Source organism: Haematobia irritans, chromosome 1 (genome assembly GCF_050003625.1).
Source record: "Haematobia irritans isolate KBUSLIRL chromosome 1, ASM5000362v1, whole genome shotgun sequence".
Lineage (NCBI taxonomy): Eukaryota > Metazoa > Arthropoda > Insecta > Diptera > Muscidae > Haematobia > Haematobia irritans.
In genome coordinates this window covers 37,926,267-37,946,992 of record NC_134397.1, presented here as the reverse complement: position 1 = coordinate 37,946,992, position 20,726 = coordinate 37,926,267, and the positions used below count along the sequence as shown (strand labels likewise).

The window sequence follows — 20,726 nt, the reverse complement described above, 5'->3', positions numbered from 1 at the left end:
TTAAATTCTATATTCATTTCCCTGATTCTAAGATCACCAGGTTGCATACGCTTCAAAGTGGACCCGAACAAAAAACAACCCATTTCACATACTAGCTGCATCTAATATATTCTGATCGACATTATTTGAGGTTTTACTAATCGGTAATGGGTATACTATTTCATCCCATTCTGACCACATTTGGTTGACAAACTTTTTTATAGAAATAAAATTTTGACAATATTTACTATAGATATAAAAATGTTGAGAAAATTTTCTATAGAAATAAAATTCTGACAAAATTTTCGATATAAATAAAATGTTGACAAACTTTTCTATACAAATAAGATTTTGGGAAAATTTTCTATAGAAATAAAATTTTGAGAAAATTTTCTATAGAAATAAAATTTTGAGAACATTTTCTATAGAAATAAAATTTTGAGAAAATTTTCGATAAAATTAAAAATTTTACAAAATTTTCTATAGAAATAAAATTTTGACAAAATTTTCGATAGAAATAAAATTCTGACAAAATTTTTAAATAAACAAAATTTTTCTATATAAATAAAAATTTGGCAAAATTTTCTAAAGAAATGAAATTTTGACATTATTTACTATAGAAATGCAATTTTGACAATATTTACTATAGAAATACACTTTTGAGAAAATTTTCTATAGAAATAAAATCCTGACAAAATTTTCTATATAAATAAAAATTTTGCAAAATTTTTTATTTCTATTTTCTTTGAGAACATTTTTGTATAGAAATAAAATTTTGACAAAATTTTCGATAAAATTTAAATTTTGACAAAATTTTTGATAGTAATAAAATAGTTACAAAATTTAAAATTTTGTAAACAAATTTCTATAGAAATGAAATTTTGTCAAAAAATTTTCTATAGAAAAAAAAATTGACAAAATTTTCTATAGAAATAAAATTTTGACAACATTTTTTGTAAAAAATATTATTTTGACATTTTGTATAAAAATAATATTTTGACAAAATTTTCTACAGAAATAAAATTTTGACATTTTCTGTAGAAATAAAATTTTGACAAAATGTTCTATAGGAATAAAATTTTGACAAAATTTTGTACAGAATTAAAAATTTTATAAAAATTTTATATAGAAATAAAATTTTTACAAAATTTTCGATAAAAATAAAATTTTGTTAAAAATGTTTCAATAGAAATAAAATTTTGACAAAATTTTCTGTAAAAATTAAATTTTTTCAAAAAATTTTCTATAGAAATAAAATTTTGTCAAAAATTTTTCTATAGAAATAAAATTTTGATAACATTTGCCAAAAAGAGTTTTTGACAAAATTTTATATAGAAATAATATTTTGATAAAATTTTCCATAGAAATAAACAAAATTTTCTATAGCAATAAAATTTTCCCTGTTGGTTTAGCTACACTTGTAGTTTAGGCAACGCGTGGTGTTAAGCTGAAATCAAAGAAAACTGATTGAACAACAAATCAATAATAAACAAGTGAGTAAAGTCGAAAGTCGGGCGGGGCCGACTATATCATACCCTAAACCACCCCTACTGAATTAGTAAACATAAGCATTTGTGGGGTATAATTGGTATAGGTTTTGGGTATCATTGGTATAGGTTTTGGAGATTCCCATATTTAAGAACGTAAAGGGGGGGGGGGGGGGTACATGTTTATGGGAGTCTTGTCACAATCTGAGCAGAAATGTCTAATATTAGGAGCTATAGTTTATTTTGCACCTAAAGAGCTAGTATGCCACTAATATTGAGTCCATTATTAAAAAAAGAGGAAATCGGTCAATTAGTTGTGGGTAATAAATCCAAATTTGTAAAAATAGGGCAATATTATTATGTAAGAGTTACATATAAGTCTAAATACGATCAGCTAGTACATCAAAATTTGAGTAACATAGGTTAATAAATAAGAGTATTATGGCTAAATATGGCAATATGAAGCGATGCATATATATGGGACCTAAATCTGAAATTTAAATCTAAATCTGAACCAATTTGTATAATATTTTGCAGGTATGATTGATACCACAGAAGGTTACCTTGTGTAAAATTTGAGTACGATCAGTTAATAAATGAGGTCCCTATGGTCAAAAAAACGTTATTAGGGGCAAATTTTTAAAAATCGGGCGATACATATATATGGGAGCTATATCTAAATTTGAACCGATTTCGATGAAATTTTGCACATGCATTTAGTGCTATAGAAGATTACATTTAGCCAACCTTGGTTAAGATCGGTTGATAAATAAGGGTTTTACGGCCCAATTTGGCAAAATCGGGCTCCCATATATATGGAGTTATATCTAAACCTGAACCGATTTGGATGAAATTTCGCACATACAGTTAGAGCTATAGAAGATTACATTTAGCCAACTTTGAGTACGATAGGTTGATAAATAAGGGTTTTACGGCCAAATTTTGCCAAATCGGGCGATACATATATATAGGAGCTATAGCTTAATCTGAACCGATCTCGATGATTTTTTGCACATATTGCTAGTATTATAAAAGGTATGCCACTAATATTGAGTCCATTATTAAAAAAGAGGAAATCGGTCAATTAGTTGTGGGTAATAAATCCAAATTTGTAAAAATCGGGCAATATTATTATGTAAGAGTTAAGAGTATTATGGCTAAATATGGCAATATGAAGCGATGCATATATATGGGACCTAAATCTGAAATCTAAATCTAAACCTGAACCAATTTGTATAATATTTTGCAGGTATGATTGATACCACAGAAGGTTGCCTTGTGTAAAATTTGAGTACGATCAGTTAATAAATGAGGTCCCTATGGTCAAAAAAATTTTTAAAAATCGGGCGATACATATATATGGGAGCTATATCTAAATTTGAACCGATTTCTATGAAATTTTGCACATACAATTAGTGCTATAGAAGATTACATTTAGCCAACCTTGGTTAAGATCGGTTGATAAATAAGGGTTTTACGGCCCAATTTGGCAAAATCGGGCTCCCATATATATGGAGTTATATCTAAACCTGAACCGATTTGGATGAAATTTCGCACATACAGTTAGAGCTATAGAAGATTACATTTAGCCAACTTTGAGTACGATAGGTTGATAAATAAGGGTTTTACGGCCAAATTTTGCCAAATCGGGCGATACATATATATAGGAGATATAGCTTAATCTGAACCGATCTCGATGATTTTTTGCACAGGTTACTATTGGTTACGTAGATTCTATTGGTTACGTTTTATTTATTTATTTATTTATTTATTTATTTCATATAATACCCAAAGCCTACAAGGCCAATACATTAATATTATATATTTTTTACTTAACAATAGTTGATAGATACATGCCACAGGTTATTATTGTCAAAAGCATGTCCAGTTACAGTAATCCCTCGATTTACGTCGTGATTGGTTCCGGAATTTGACGACGTTAATCGAAATGACGTAAACCGAATTAAAAATTGCTCATACTTACTTACTCCTAAGCCCATTTATGTTGTATGTGCATGTACATAATAAAAAACTTCAAAAGTAAAGGTAATTCAGTAATTTCGGTAAGAATTTTAGAAACAAAATGTTTCGATGTAATCATCGTTGATACTTATTTTACTTATGGAAGGCGTTTCTGATAAAGTGGGCAAAAAAATCGACGACGTAAATCGAATGGCGACGGAAATCGAAATTTGATGGAACAAACAATTTTACGACGTAAATCGAAACAACGTAAACCGAGACGACGTAAATCGAGGGATTACTGTACATAGGTAACTATTGGTTACTTAGGTTACTATTGGTAACTAACATTAAAATGTAAACAAAACAAATTGAAAATATTTAGCAAAGATTATAAATTGTAGGGAGATAGGAAATTAGCTACTGAGGAGATCGAACCATTTACCAGATTAGTTTAATACTCGAACCAAACGCGTATACGACAAGTCTTGACATAGCATTAAAATGCAAATAAAAAGAAATTAAGTGCACGAAATAAATTTCTATAAAGGGGAAAATGTAATTTTTTTTATTGTTGCCTAAAATTTAACATTATTTCATTAAGAAAATTAAATTTTTCATTTAAAAAATAAAAACGAAAATGCAAATAAACAGAAATTAAGTGCACGAAATAAATTTCTATAAAGGGGAAAATGTAATTTTTTTTATTGTTGCCTAAAATTTAACATTATTTCATTAAGAAAATTAAATTTTTCATTTAAAAAATAAAAACGAAAAATAACTGAATGATTATAAACATGTATTGAACTAATATGGTAAATGCAACATTTGGTATGACGCAAGCCAATATTTAGTATCTTTTGTTTACTAACATTAAAATTATAAACAAAACTGACATTTGTATGTACTTGAATTCTGTTGTTTTTGTTTTTTTGTAATACTGCAACTACCTGTGAATTATTGTACCATGCCTAACCACTATGTGGTTTAGGGTATAAAAACAATTTTAATGAAGAAAGAGGAAGCAAGCTCAAAATAAACCCAGCCAACTGCACTCAAATCGATGATTTGACTTCCTGTCTAGCCCATGAACTAAAAAAATAGAACATCAAACAGCGACTGCTTGTTTTAACAGACGTTTTTCTATGAGTGTTTGTGTACATCGGCTTCCTGTCATATATACCAGTTTAGACGTTCTTTAAGCGAACTCATGAAACTATATGCGAGAAAACTAATCACTGCACCACAGGGACTCTCATTCATATTTATAATTTTCGATAATATGTTATACAGTTTCCGATTTACGAGTATTACATAAACCTTTTTCTCATTATAGGATATGGGACCATTGAAGAAACGTCGAAAGAAGAAACGCAAGGGTTCATCATCCTCAGAATCCAGTTGTCAACAATCGAATACAGCTAGTGGCGAACAACATATTCAGCCACAATTGTCACCTGCAAATAGTTCAAGGAGTAGCCATCAAAACACATTGTCTCCGCAAATCTACATTGACGATGGACAAAAATCATTACCAGTTGTTAACATAAAACAAGAAGTTATTGATTCACCAATTTATTCAACAAGTGTGGGTGTTTCACAAACGGATAGCGATACCAAACACCTGGGCACATATCAATCGCAGTTGACTTCTAACCATCAACACCAGACTATGCCAATTAATTTAGCCTCCAGACCCCCTCCACCGGTTGCAGCTTCTACTAGTGCTTTCGAACAGGTGAGACCACCATTAAATACGACCAATTCCAGCCCTAATGCATCAGCAGTGAAAAATTTAACGCCTAAAATTATGGAACTTGCTGTTGAAAATCCCATAACATCTGCGTCACCGCCTCCAAGTCAAGCTATTATAAAAGAAGAGGTTGGAATAGATGATTACAATACATCCAATATATTTTGTAAAAAGGTACGAAAAGCACATCAAACGAAAGGTTTTTGGGTAAATTCCCCAACATCAAATAAAACCATAACTCCAACGACAAATATTCCGATTATAACCACCACAGCTTCAACACCACCCCCAGTGCCGGCAAGTGTTATTACATCGCCGAATAACAGTGGCAATAGTAGCACTTTAGATACTGCTGGTGCTGTGATTACAACCAATTATTCCATGGGCCCACCGACACAAATGGCCCCATCCACAAGTCCTAATAGCCAAGCACTAGCAGAAGATGGGATGAGTCAGCCCAAAGTGGTTTCTAGAAACTTACAAGAGTTACGGGCTAAGAAGCTACTAACTGCACACCATGCAACATCTTCGTCGTCTTGCGATCCGCCTGATTTAAGTGCAGTAAAAGATGCTGCCGATTTACCAGAAAACTTAGGGTTACCTCGTGAGAGGGTAATAAGTATTTGTAATATGGACAAACATGAATTAGATGATTATTTTCTACCCGTGGAAGAGGAGAATTCTGAAGATCAAGAAACGGAATTGCTTCAATATTTTCAGATGGGAGACGCTGAGGAAAAATTAACAAAAATTTCTTCCTCTGATGCTAAGCGAAACAGTTATCCAACAGTACCAGTTCAGGTGATGTCATCGACTCCAGCTTCGACATCTACATCCATGGTAACGATGTCTAATACGACGACAACATCATCATCATCATCGTCGGTAAAGCAAATGTTAACAATGACGAATGCAAATAAACGTGATGGTTCTGTTACCAATGAACAATCCAACTTTAAACCAACGAAACAACTATCTCAACAGGCTCTAAACTATTTAAGAAGTTCTCAACAAACTACCAGCCTAAAGAGAGAACCAGTTAGCAAATGTATGTCATCAAATACAGAAACGCCCTCTGTTGGAACTGCCTCAGCGTCTCTAGAACAAATAATACCCCCTAAGCATCAAAATTCAAAATTGCAGCAACAACCAATGCAAAATCATCAAACACTTGGAAACCATCAACAATTGCATTTGCAACAACCTCAACCACCTATGAGGGGCTCGTACAAACGAAAAATTAATTTGAATTCGTCGGCATCGTCGGATATCACTGCGGCAAGAAGGAATTACAGTTTTCTACCAATATCACCAAATATAAATACCACATCGTCATCGGTTGTAGCGGCGAATAACACGGGATTTTTTGCAAGTCCCAGTTTTAATCGTCTGTTAACAAAACAACAGTCCTTGGATAGTGAATCCTCTTCTGATCCAATGATAGGGGCCACACGCCGGCGAAAAACATACATTTCCTCAATGACTTCGGCTTCGGCACCACCCAGCCCCTCAGTTTTGAAGCAACAACACGAACAACAATTATTTCCATTGGCTCAAAATGTATTGGAGCAATGGACAACTACAGGATTCGGTAATGCGTCTGGCAATAACTCGAATGTAGCTGTTTTGGGTGATCAAAATTCTTTGGATTTAGATTTATTTGGAGAAGCAGCTGCGTCTAATATATGCGATAACCAAAATTTGAAAAACAACTGTGGTACCATTGTCTCTACTATAAATGAGAACAACATTTCGGTTAACAATGATAACATCTTAAACGATTTGACTCAACGATCTCGCTCAGTGCCCTTGTCACAACTACAACGTTCACATTCGCCCACCTTTAATCGAACATTTCATATGGGTACTGGTGGAGGTGGTGTATCCGCGGCTTATTCGGCATGTAATTCATTGGCCCAAACTCCAGTACCATCCGAATTTATAGATTCTGTTACCATGCTTTCGGAGAATAGTTGCAGTCAACAAAGTGTTTCAGTAAAGCTTGAAGATGTTAACAATGCCGGCGTAAGCGCTTTATTGGATGAGGTAGATGTAAGCGAAATCTTATCGTCGCCAGATTTTGTTACAAAGTTCTCCAGCATGTCACAAAGTGGAGGTATAGGAACAAAAACCTCTTGTTCCTCAGCGGGTTCATCGTCCGGTTATAGTAGTGCAGGTCAATCGTTATCGCTGAGTAGCTATGGAAGCAATGGAAATGGTGTTGGAAGTAGTGGTATCATGTCGACGTCATCAACATCTATTTCTCGGTCTGTTCCTTCGACACCTATTCCTCACCAAAATCCCCAAAACATATTCGGAGGTAATGGAAACACCTTTTATCGCAGACGCAATAATTGTCAACCTTTAAGCAGTGGTACCTTTATGTCCAACTTTTCATCATCGGGAAAATACGGTTACGGTAATATGAGCTCCCAACTATCTAGGTCAGCGTGTGATATATCAAAATCAATGCCTTCCACACCGATTACAACTACCCCAAGTAGCTTCCGTTATAGTCCGTCGGAATTCACAAGAGATTTCCTATTAAATGGCAATACTATCGATGACAGCATAACATCATCATTTGGAACGGTAGGTCCTGATCATCTATTGAGCTCTGATGTGGTTGGTGTGGTCGATGGTCCACTACATTCGGATTCCTTACTTAATGGAGTGGACGACCCATCGGTCATTAGTAGTGCCGAGGGTGGTGTGATTTCCCCAGACTTTTCCGTTGAACCAGACACATCTGTCTTAGTTGGTGCTGGTGGTGGTGGCGGTTTGGGTACTGGAGTATCAGCTGGAGGTGAGTCAGTTGTTATTGGTGTGGGTTCAGATATTTTGGACAATTTGTAGAATTTGCCTGAAGAGCAATTAAAGCGAAAGCGTTTGAAAAAACAAAAGTCACATGATTCTATTTTAGAAGAGCCACATGAAGATCAAAGCAGTAATGGTGGTGACAATAATGGAGCAGTAAGTCTTTTATTGGCCGAAGTAGGAAAACTATAGAACAACTAAAAATTACTTTTTTTCACTTGAATTTGATGACATAATTGATGGACATATCAATTAGGTTGAGAAAAATATTTAATAAGATATCTAAAGGCCATTTTGTTTGTATGTGTGGAAAAAATCACAAAAAATACTTCCGAAGGTTCATCTTCATCTTGCAAAATAGCTACCTGCTGTGCAGAGTACAAAAAAAATGAAACAATTAAATTTGGTTTATACTGTCGAACAAAGCTATAATGAATTCGATTCTAGTTTAGTTATAACTGTGGTAAGGAACGTAAAGAAAAATGATGGTATCTGTTGTCATTTGGAACTTAAGTGATTTTAGTATTTTCATTTTCCATGCCATAAAAAGTTTTATACTTTAGTAGAAAAGGGAATATAATTCCATTTATATTTCTGTTGATCCGACACTTAAAAAAAATATTTGGTAGTTTTAATAAAAATCTGTTAAAGGGGACTACAAAAATTGAATTAATTAAAAAATTATTAGAGCTTGAAAAACTGATTGTTATAATCCGTTGTTCGTTTAAATCGAGGTACGTTATATACTTGTTCGACAGTATTTTGAAAAATATTACGTCTTAACCATATAAATATCTAGCTGAAAAACTTTTCGCTAAAGAATATTAAGTTTGAATATTACGTGCTAGAGGTGTTAATTTGAGTGGAATTTCACAGAAGGAAATTTTCAAAAATCCAAAAAAGGATAAGATGGCAATATTTTCCACTGTAGGTATTGCCATCGTTGTAACTACCCAATAAACACAAACGTTTGAAAAATTCTAGATTTCAACAATTTTTTTCAAAGGATTTGGGTAATATTCAAGTTGAGAAATTGTTGAGAAAATTACATTCTCAAAAAAAAAAAAACAGACATTACCCTCAACAGTAAAATGAAACACATTAGCAATAAGTTCTAAAGTGTTATCCTCAAATTGAAATGCATCGCTACTCAATAATTCCTCAAAAAAACTTTCGATGTGAGTCAAATTAAAAATTAACGTTATTGCAAATACTTTTCAACCAAAATTTGTATAAATAATATTCCCAATTCTAATTGAAAGTCAAAGCCAAAATTCTATGAATTTTGTATGATAATAGGATTTAAATTAAAATGACGATGTGATGCACATTTTCATCTAGAAGTTGTTGATATGGAATAATATCAAGTTTTTAATCATTTTAATTGGTTGTTTCTGGATACTTTTTTTCGGTAAGCCACTAATTTTTCATCGGCCAGTTTCTTAATGTTTGCAAGAATGTAGCATCCAATGATTTTAGTTGTCTGCAAAGTTTTAGTGACTTTTCCAAAGTGTTGATTTAATTTTTTTTTTCTGTTGACTTACTTATTACTTACTTATTATAAACTAATTTGAAGCAGTTTCAGTTAATTATCCAACATTTTTTCATCGGTCAGCTTTTTAATGTTTTCAAGAACGTAAAATCCATAATTTTATTTTTCGGCAAAGAGATATACATTTAGTGACTTCCTTAAAGTTTTATTTTCACTAACCTATTATTATAAACTATTTGGAGTAAATTAGGTTATTTGTCTAAAATTTTCCATTTTTTTATTTCTTCCACCTATTCAAAGATTTCGTCAACGTTGTGGCAAATTGGAAGTAATTCGCAAACAATTTGAAGACGTAGTGAAAATGAGCTGTTTCAAGTCAAGTTGAATTTATGTTGAAAATTATATTTATCCTCAAACTGAAAAGTTGTTGCATTTGAAAAACTCTCATCTTGTCTTTATTGGGAAGGCTTTGAAGAACATAGGAATGTGAAAATAACTTAAAAAATGTTTTCCATTTCGCGATATTTATTTGAAAAATCGGTGCGTATATTTGAATTAAGAGTAAATGGAAAATTTCGAGTTTCCATGGCAACCGTCAAACTAAAAGATCTCAACTCGGTTTGAACGGTGAAATGTTTTGGAAAAACGAATAATTGTTCACCCTTATTCCTGAAGTCGCCCTCGCCGTCGCTTTTCGTCTGTCGCCACTAATTGGTATTCCGTTCGTCGATATATTCTGCTATCGAAGAAAATCGGTATTTCATTTAGCACCAAACTTAGATAACAATTGTGTCCTTCACAAACTTTGAATGATCCTTGGACACATAATGTCAATGTCGTTCCAATTGTATATGCCGGATATTGTCATTGTCCTAATGTTGATATCTAAATCATTTTCCGAGTCAAATTTATCATCTGTTCTGATTTGCCAACTAAAAATATAACATATGTATATCAGCTGATTGTTTTCTTTCAGGATGATCCTTGTGCCATTGATCTCAGCGTTGTCTCAATTTTTATAGTTTTAGAAGTTTTTACTGTCCTTGAATATATCGTCAAATTAACTATTTTTCTTGATTTTCCGACATAGAATTGCGTCAGAAATAAAAAGCTGATTGTTTTCTAGTGATATCGGCCTTTTATTACCGAGTATTGTAATTGGTACAAAAAGTAATCGTCGTCGTCGCCGTCGCCACTTCACAGGAATACCAATTAAATGACGAGACGGCTTAAAAGCGACAGACGACAAAAAGCGACGGCGAGAGCGAGGGCGACTTCAGGGTAAGGGTGAATTTTTGTCTTCAATCAATTAATCCAGATAAATTTTCATTGAAATTTCTCAGAAATTATAATATCAATCACCAACGTCAGTTAATTGATGCAATTGTTTTTTGTGCTCGATTTTTATTTAGACTAAAAAAAATAAAGTTTGAAATGAACATTTTTAAAATTCAATTAAAATTTTCATTGGAAAATTATTGGTGATATTTTTTTCTGTGATTGAAAAGAACCAAGATCGGAATACATGACCATATTGGTTATATTTTTTCTGTGATTTGGAAAGAGTCAAGACCACGGAATATATGGCTTATGTATAACAGGAAAATTATAGATGTAATTTTGAAAGGTTTCGGAAAGTGATGTAAGAAATCGTCACAGTTTTTTTCTTCTGAATAATCAAAATGCCAAACGCTTTATAATTAGAGATGGACTTATAAGTTATTTGAAAAAAAAATTTTTTCACACTTAGAAAAAAAAATCACCATAATATTTCCAATTAAAATTTTTAATTGAATTTTCACAATAATGGGTCCAAATAAAAAATTAATTGATACTATTAATTTTTGTGATTGATTTTTGTTTTAATTAAAAAAATTGTTGAATCAATTTTTTTTTTTTAATTTTAAAATTATTATTCGAGCTTTTATGGACAAATTAGTTTAAGGAACCTGAATCAATTAATTTTTTTAATTTTAAAATTATTATTCGAGCTTTTATGGACAAATTATATTAAGGAACCGGGTTAATAGTCATTGAAAAGAAAACGCCAGATACACATCTATACATGCCTAGACTGTACATGTTTCGGTTCGGGCGAATGAACCTTTCCACAGACTTTAGTATAGATCTGGCTGCGATAGATAACTCAATTTTGGGCCCTTTATGCTAACTCCTTAAGGTGAGTACTATGTTCGAGTTTTTCACCAAAACACTAAATTAAAAGTGCAAAAATATATATGAAGACGATAACATTTTTATCAAGTCTCTGCAAATTATGGATGGAAAAGAGCCAAGGAATTGGTTGCAAATAATTTTATATTTCTAAATTAGTTAATTAAAAAAAGTAACCGTGAAAACAAGCTGGTTTTCAGCTTGAAAACGGAACATAGTACTCAGCTTTATGGAGAAAACATCTAGGAATTTTCCTCTTACAAATTGAATCATCTTTACTCCCACTGTACATCATCTTTTCATATAACTACAAGTCCCTTAATCTTATTTTTATTTCGTTTTGTTACTGCAGTAATGCAACAACACGAAATTTATTTTTAGAAGCTATTTGTTGAATTCACCTAAGTGGTGAACAATCGAACAATGCTTTTTGTTTCTACAGTCAACAACAACATGTGACAACTTACAGAAACTGGTTTCAAGGAGACAACAACAATTCTAACGCGTACATTAGTAGTGTTTTTCCTAGTTTTACGACGGGCTCTTCGTTGCTTATTATTTTTCATGTTAGCCTGATACTGAAACAGGCAATTAACGTCCAAATGCATGATATTCTAATTTTACAATTATTATTCGAGCTTTTATGGACAAATTAGATTAAGGAACCTGATTAATAGTCATTGAAAAGAAACAAAAACCATTGTTCGATTGTTCACCACTTAGGTGAATTCAACAAATAGCTTCTAAAAATAAATGTCGTGTTGTTGCATTACTGCAGTAACAAAACGAAATAAAAGTAAGATTAAGGGACTTGTAGTTATATGAAAAGATCATGTACAGTGGGAGTAAAGATGATTCAATTTGTAGGAGGAAAATTCCATAATTTTTTCCCCATAAGGAGTTAGCATAAATGGCCCAAAATTGTGTTATCTATCCCAGCCAGATCTATACTAAAGGCTGTGGAAAGGTTCATTCGCCCGAACCGAAACATGTACAGTCTTGGCGTGTATAGATTTGTATCTGGCGTTTTATTTTAAATGACTATTAATCAGGTTCCTTAATCTAATTTGTCCATAAATAATAATAATTTTAAAATTAAAAAAATTAATAAATTCAAAAATTTTTTAAATTAAAACAACAATCAATCACAAAAATTAATAGTATCAATTAATTTTTTATTTGGACCCATTAATTTTTTAATTGACTTCAAAGATTGATACTATCATTTCTGGCATTGAAGACATTTCAATTAAAAATTAGTTGGATCAAGTAATTTCGTGATTGAATCAAGAAATTAGTTTTGTATGTACAATATGGTTTTGTTGATTTTGGTAGTCAATTTTAACTATACTGGGAACACTGCTACAGGGGCCAATTTTGAGATTTAATCATATTCAATTAGATACACCAATTTTTACAAGGCATGTCATGGTTCCTTTTATTGTTGGCCTTAGGGCTTTGGTCTTATTACTTTGTGAATAAATAAATAAATGTGGGATTTTCTTAAAGTGTAAAATTTAATAAAAAAATATCCGAATTCCTATCTTGGCACCAATAAAGGTAATTTCGTTGCAATAAAAAAAAAAACATTTGGGATGAATCAGTGACAAAAATCATGGTCTCATACTCCAAGAGGTAATGGGTTATAAATTCAAATAGATCCAACGCTTTCGCTTTAACTTGCTCTTCAGTTTAATAGGATAGTAGTAGTTAGTACGTATCGTGTAATAACTTTACAATAAAAATTTTGTTATTTATATACATATGTACAGTGAATTCATTTATATGTTTATCTTTAAAAATGTTTTAGTTTGTATTTGTTTTGTATTTTTAAGCCTACAAATGTACAGTTTTTTTCCATAGTTTTTTTTGTAATACTATGAAATGTCCTTGTTGAGGACAATAATACTCCATACATATGCGTAAAAATGTTAAAACAAAGAACTGTATACTTATATAAAACATTTTTTTTTAAATAAATCTTTATGGACAATTTTTTATTAGTTGTGAAAAGAGAAAAGGCAACAGGCAAAAACGAAAAACAAAAAATCAGATTTCAAAACAAAAACTATATAGAGTTCAAAGAAAACCAATCTTGTCTTGTATGCTACGACTACAAAGACTTCTTTACAAAAAATGTATGCTCTTGTTTGTCTGGATTTCTTTGACATGCGTTGACGGTCTATATTTACAGTGTATTTCATGCAACACATCACAAAACTTTAGCCAATATCCAAATGGAAATCGCACAGAAAAAATATCAACAATATTTGTTCAATTGAAATTCTAATTAATTTTGCAAAAAAGGTTTCATTAAAAAATATTTGATTAAATGGAAAATTTGTATATATAATAGGTCTGTTCGCGTATTTTTCCAGTAAAAATTATCCAGTAAAAACTAGCAAGAGAGTAAGAGTGTATTTTACACCCTTTGCTTAAAATTGCTGAAAAGTACACGAACGGTATCCAGAAACTATTTGCATTTTGAAAATTTCAGCTGCTAAAACATTGAAAACAAAAAACGAATCCTGTATATCTAACTTCCAATCGTAGTTGCCGAACATGTACATTGTATTGGTACTTTGTTTGTTATCAATAACCAGCTGGCAACGTATGCTATGGTTTGCAAGATTTTACTGGGGAAAAAAATGTCTAGCAAAAACTTGCAATTTCTCTATCTCATAACTGTCTAATGTATTCTCTCTCCGGCTCTCTTTTGCTGGCGTTTTGGTGTAAACTAACGACTTCCAGTAAAAATTTGTAATAATTATCAAAAATTATCGGGTTCTCGAACGGATCTAATATTGTCTTCAATTAAAATTCTAATAACAAATATAGGGTTCATTACAAATTTTTGGTTTAAGGTGAGTATTAAGTTCGAGTTTAGCCGCTAAAATCGCTAAAGTGAAAACTAAATCAGTAAGAAAAAGGCATAAAACTATACATATTTGTTGCAAATTTTATTATATCTTGATGGGGAATCGCCTAAAGCAAATTTTCACAAATTTTTTATTACTTAAAATGGATTATTAAAGAAAAGTAATCGTGAAAAAATGAGCCGCTAAAATGGCTAAACTCGAACTTAATACCCACCTTCAAATGGAAATTTTAATAAAAAAAAATAGAAAAATTACTTGAGCCAATTAAATTTTTAATGGGATCAATTTGTCGTCGATGTCATCAATACTATCATCGATATTATCAATTCCATGATTGAAACAATTTCAATTATAAATTTATAGGATCTATTAAGTTTAATGATTGAAACTAAAAAATATTTTTTCTGTGCGACTTTTGTCAATAATACGGCATTCACACCAGGGTTGGCCTGTCACAAACTGTGACTTTTGCGACATACATTTGCGACGGTATAATATGTATGTCGAAAAAGTCGTAAACCTACTGTAGAAAACCTAATTTTGAATAAAAAAAAATTAAAAAATTTTTGGCATCCCCGATAAAAGAAATGCTATTATATTATATTTATTTTTTAACTAGTTTTACATCTCTCATTCACAGCTTCAAACTATTCGGGGCAGCTTCAAACTATTCATTCACAGCTTCAAACTATTCGGGGCTTGCGTGGTCCATAATGTCTATCCAAGCTTTTGTTGCATCAGCGAATGACTAGCTAGAGTTTTGACAATTTGTAATGATTTTATAAAATTCTCTCTAAATAGCAATTCACTTATGCAGGACTTAAGTAGAGGTTTTTCTTTGCTGTCATTTTCTGCAGAAATTGGTGAAAGGTTTCCCATGGTTAAGCCCATTTCCATAAGTGGATTATACTGGACAGGAAGCTGAACTTTAAGCTTAATATTGAAGAAAGGGCGAGAAAAGTCACGATAGCATTGTACTCATTGTGCAAAAGGCAATAGGGAAAATGTGGGGACTAAAACCGAAAGTTGTGAACATTCCTGAGAATTGTAACTTCTTCGCACATTAGCAAATTTAGCAAATTTCAGTTAATTTTTTAATTGATTCAATTAAATTTTTAATTGATGTTGATTGCAAAATTCAATTATTTTTTTTTGTTTAAACGAAACTATTTTTAATCACTATACTATATTTCAATAACTTTTTTCAATCCTTTTTAGTTTGGTAATTTTTGAATCAGTTTCAAAAAGAAATTAAGCAGGAATCGAATCCACGACCTTGTGTATGCAAGGCGGGCATGCTAACCATTGTACCACGGTGGTTCCTTACTCTTTCGCGTTTGATTATAAGTTAAGTGTATTGTCAACTTTTTAATTGGGAATATTTTTGGTGATATTTTTCAAATCCACTTTTAATAGATTTCGAACCTAATGTGTATGAGGTATTAGCTTAATTTAAACGGTAATTTATCAGGTGAAAAAAGTATTGACTATCAGAAGAAATATTGTAAATAGAAAGCCATTTTTTGGGGATATATTGGCAATTTTGTTCGGTTGTTTGGTCAAGTGAAATACCATAAGGTATAACAAACAAATAAGAGCATACAAATTTTTCTTTATTTTTATTTCTTTAAAATAAAACAAAACACACACAATATCTATTTTATTACTAAAATGAACTGTATATATATATGATTAAAAAAATCAACAAACAACACATTTTTTTGATTGAAAAAAGTAAGTAAATTGAATTATTTATTAAAATAAACAAAAAAAAAAACAAAAAAACATATATTTGCATATGTTGAAAACTAAAAACATTGGGATGTGTAAAAGATAATCTATACACATATTTACTAATTTAATGTAATCATCTATACATTTACATTTGTATATTTTATTAAATAGCATTAATAATGAGATTTCTTTTTTTTATGACATAATGAGAAGAATTACCTTTTTCTTTTGAAATTAAACATAAGGAGTATAAGCTAAGATTATTAAATGTGCCTCAGGCTTTATTGTAAAACAACAAAGATAGAAATTTACATTAAGAAAGGAATAACAGGCAAAATATTCTTATATAAATATTTACTATAAATATATTCTTATATATTTATGTGTATATGACATGCAAAACAAAAAAAAAGAGAAACATACTTACAAACCAAACAAAAAAAATGAAAAACAATACATATTAAAAATACAAATAACAATAGCCTATATACAAACTTTTTTACATAAACTACATATACCAATATTAAATGGATATAGATTTACATAGATGCATATACATACATTTTTATTTGATATTAAGTTGTTTTGCCTATTGATTGATATTGATTTTATTATCATATTAGTTCTTGTTTGTAGAGTTAATTTCAAAGAGAAACTACCAAATAATGCATAGTGAAACTTTTAAAGGTGGTTTATTGCAATTAATTGAAGTTAAAATAAATATTTGTGACAGCAACAAATTAATAGTTCAATTAGTGTTCGTCCCTCTGGTCTAAGGTTGGTGGGTTGGAACCGTCTGAGGTATGTGCCGCTAGCTGTCGGAAGCCACCTTAGCGCCATTATAGGGTGCACGCAACATAATTAAAGTAAAAAGAAATATTTGTGACAGCAACAAATTAATAGTGCCAAGATCTTAAATTTTGTTATACGATTATGGGCCAGTGAATTAAGCCAATGACTTTGACTATTGTCTTCCATTTTGCCCTATACGAAGCTACCGCTAATTCTGTCGGCTCATATTGACTAAAATTTACCTGCCAATATAGAAAAAATTTGCAATTATTCATATACTATATCAATACTACACAGAAAAAGTATCCTGAACAGTTTAATAGAAGAATTAAAAATGTAATTGCTTCAATTAATTTTTTAATTAAACCAAAAATGAAATTCTAACATTATTTGGTCCAATTAATTCTTTCATTTCCATTATTAAAGCAGCAGTACAATTAAAAATTAATTAGTCAAGAAATATTGCATTTTTCTGTATATCATCCCAAACAAACTAAAGTTCTTCCTTAACCCTTTCACTACCGAAATAAAGAATTAAAAATGTAATTGCTTCAAATAATTTTTTAATTAAACCAAAAATGAAATTCTAACATTATTTGGTCCAATTAATTCTTTCATTTCCATTATTAAAGCAGCAGTACAATTAAAAATTAATTAGTCAAGAAATATTGCATTTTTCTGTATATCATCCCAAACAAACTAAAGTTCTTCCTTAACCCTTTCACTACCGAAATAAACCTAATGTTAAAAACTTAAATTTTTCTTCCGTTTCTACTTGTACTAACAGCATGTAGAACAAAAATTGTCATTTTGAGAACCTACCTCAATTACTTCAAGACCTATATGAGCTTGTTTTGAAAATTTGATTCTTGAATTGTGACCAAATTGTCTTACGAAAATAAGCACTATTTGGCCTATAATATCTTTCAAAGTGTGGGAAAAACAAAAACAAAAAAGAACCCGAAGTAGTATCAGCTATAGTTTTTGTATGAATGTCCATTTACTAGAAACATATAGTAGAAAAATTGTCTCAAATTTTCGTATTTTTCGTTTATTGTTGAAGAAGTTTATAAAAATGTATTTTAGTGTTCACTTATATGGAAAATATTTATAGTCTATTTAGATTAAAGCCTCTACTTTAAAATAATATCGAGAAATAAATCGAAACTAAGTGGGAAAATAGAATTTGGTGTCTTTTTCAAATGTCCTTCTAAGTGGACATCGGTAGTGAATGGGTTAAGGCGGGTATTAAATTTGAGTTTAGTCGCTAAAATCGTAAATAGATCTGCAAAAACAGAGTAAAATGATAACGTTTATTGGCAAATTTTGTTATAACTTGGTGGGAAATGATCCAAAGCAGCAATTAAAAATGTTTTTTTTTTTTTTTTGGTTTAAAATTAATTACACAAGGGATCAATGGTTCCGTTGACTAAGAACTGAATATTGTTTTTAAGGTTATTTGGGATTTTTTTTATACCCTGCGCCACACTGTGGTGCATATGTTTGTAACACCCAGAAGGAGACGAGATAGACACATGGTGTCTTTGGCAATAATGGTCAGGGTGGGTCCCCGAGTCGATATAACCATGTCCGTCCGTCTGTCTGAACACATTTTTGTGATCAAAGTCTAGGTCGCAATTTAAGTCCAATCGCCTTCAAATTTGGCACATGTTCCTAATTTGGGTCAGAATAGAGCCCTATTGATTTTGGAAGAAATCGGTTTCGATTTAGATATAGCTCCCATATATATCTTTCGCCCGATATGCACTAATATGGACCCAGCAGCCAGAGTTTTATACCGATTTGCTTGAAATTTTGTACAAACATAACACTTAGTCGTATAGTCAAGTGTGTGAAATTTGATTGAAATCGGTTCAGATTTAGATATAGCTCCCATATATATCTTTCGCCCGATATGCACTTATATGGACCCAGAAGCTAGAGTTTTAGCCCGATTAGCTTGAAATTTTGCACAAGGAGTACAATTGGTAGTATAGTCATATGTGCCAAATTTGATTGAAATCGGTTCAGATTTAGATATAGCTTCCATATATATTTTTCGCCCGATATGGACTTATATGGCCCCAGAAGCCAGAGTTTTGGCCCTATTTGGTTGAAATTTTGTACTAGGGGTACAATTAGTAATATAGTCGGTTCAGATTTAGATATAGCTCCCATATATATATGTTTGTCTGATTTCGACAAAAATTGTCAAAATACCAATATTTTCCTTATTAAATCGCCACTGCTTAGTCGAAAAGTTGTCAAATGACTCTAATTCTTTTAAACTTCTAATACATATATATTGAGCGATAAATCATAAATAAACTTTTGCGAAGTTTCCTTAAAATTGCTTCAGATTTAAATGTTTCCCATATTTTGTTTAGTAAAATTGTGTTCCACCCTAGTGCATTAGCCAACTTAAATTTTGAGTCTATAGATTTTGTAAAAGTCTATCAAATTCTGTCCAAATCGAGGGATATTTAAATGTTTGTATTTGGAACAAACCTTTATATATAGCACCAAACACATTTGACGGATGTGATATGGTATCGAAAATTTAGATCTACAAAGTGGAGCAGGGTATAATATAGTCGGCCCCGCCCGACTTTAGACTTTCCTTACTTGTTTTTTTTTAATTTAATATGGTGAACCGTTTTCAAGTTATTCCAAAATATGTGGCGGAAGTGTTTTAAGTTTGAACATAACGGTATATCTCGAAAAGTCGAGCTGATAGAAGAAACCAGGTGCAGATTTGGATATACCTCAAATTAGTAAAAATTTTCTATAAATTTCAAATCAATACAAAAAAAATCAATTTTGTTCCCTTGTGTTATTGAAGAAAAGTAACCGTGAAAAATGACTATTTTAGGGTGCTAATGCGAACTTAATACCGACCTTAAACCGTTAAGTATTATGTTCGATTTTTTCACCAAAATACAAGAGTATACAGTGAGCGCCAAAGATGGACATAATTTTCATTTCATAAGAATTTCTTTTGAGGTGTTTTACGTAGATTTCTTAAAAAATTTAAATTTTCTAAATATTACTGTGCATAAAACACAATAAGAATAGGTGATATTATAGAAAATTCAAAAAATATGCGAAAAGTGTGCCAATTCATTTCTCGGTAGACGCGGAATTTCCTATAAAATATTTGCTAGTGTTATTCAAAACGTCTCTATGCAATTTTTATCAATTTTTGTCACAAAAATTAATAACAATTAAACTGAAAAGATTTTTAAAACTTTTTTTTTGTGGTTATGTAAAAATAAGATATGAGAAAAGTTTAAATTAAAACGCATTTTGCAATTCATACATTTTTAATCCACTTTTGTGATTTTTTTTATTTATTTTGAATATTCATATGTATTTTGTTTTCAATTTTATTTAACAACTCGCTATCGAAATTCTTCTTTATTTGCAAATCCTTTATCAGGATATAAGCGATTATACAATAAGTTAAACAAATATGTTAATAATTTCATTGCACAAATAGCTCTCGATTTTTTGCAGCTGAAATTATATTATATTCACCCCGGTAGCCTACACAGAAAAAAATATCACCAAAATATTTCCAATTAAAAAGTTAATTGAAGTTGAAAATTTTTTCAATTAATAAATTAATTGATACAATTAACTTTTTAATCCTGATAGAA

General features: G+C 30.9%; 1 protein-coding gene across 1 annotated transcript in view; it reads left to right on the top strand.

The window, feature by feature from the left end:
* Positions 1 to 20,031, top strand: part of LOC142220620 (uncharacterized) — a 29,624-nt gene extending 9,593 nt beyond the window's left edge. The window contains exon 5 of the mRNA XM_075289845.1: positions 4,765 to 20,031. Within this exon, the coding sequence (XP_075145960.1) occupies positions 4,765 to 8,037 (3,273 nt within the window). The 3' untranslated portion in view covers positions 8,038 to 20,031. The remainder of the gene's footprint in view (positions 1 to 4,764) is intronic.
* Positions 20,032 to 20,726: the final 695 nt, after the last annotated feature.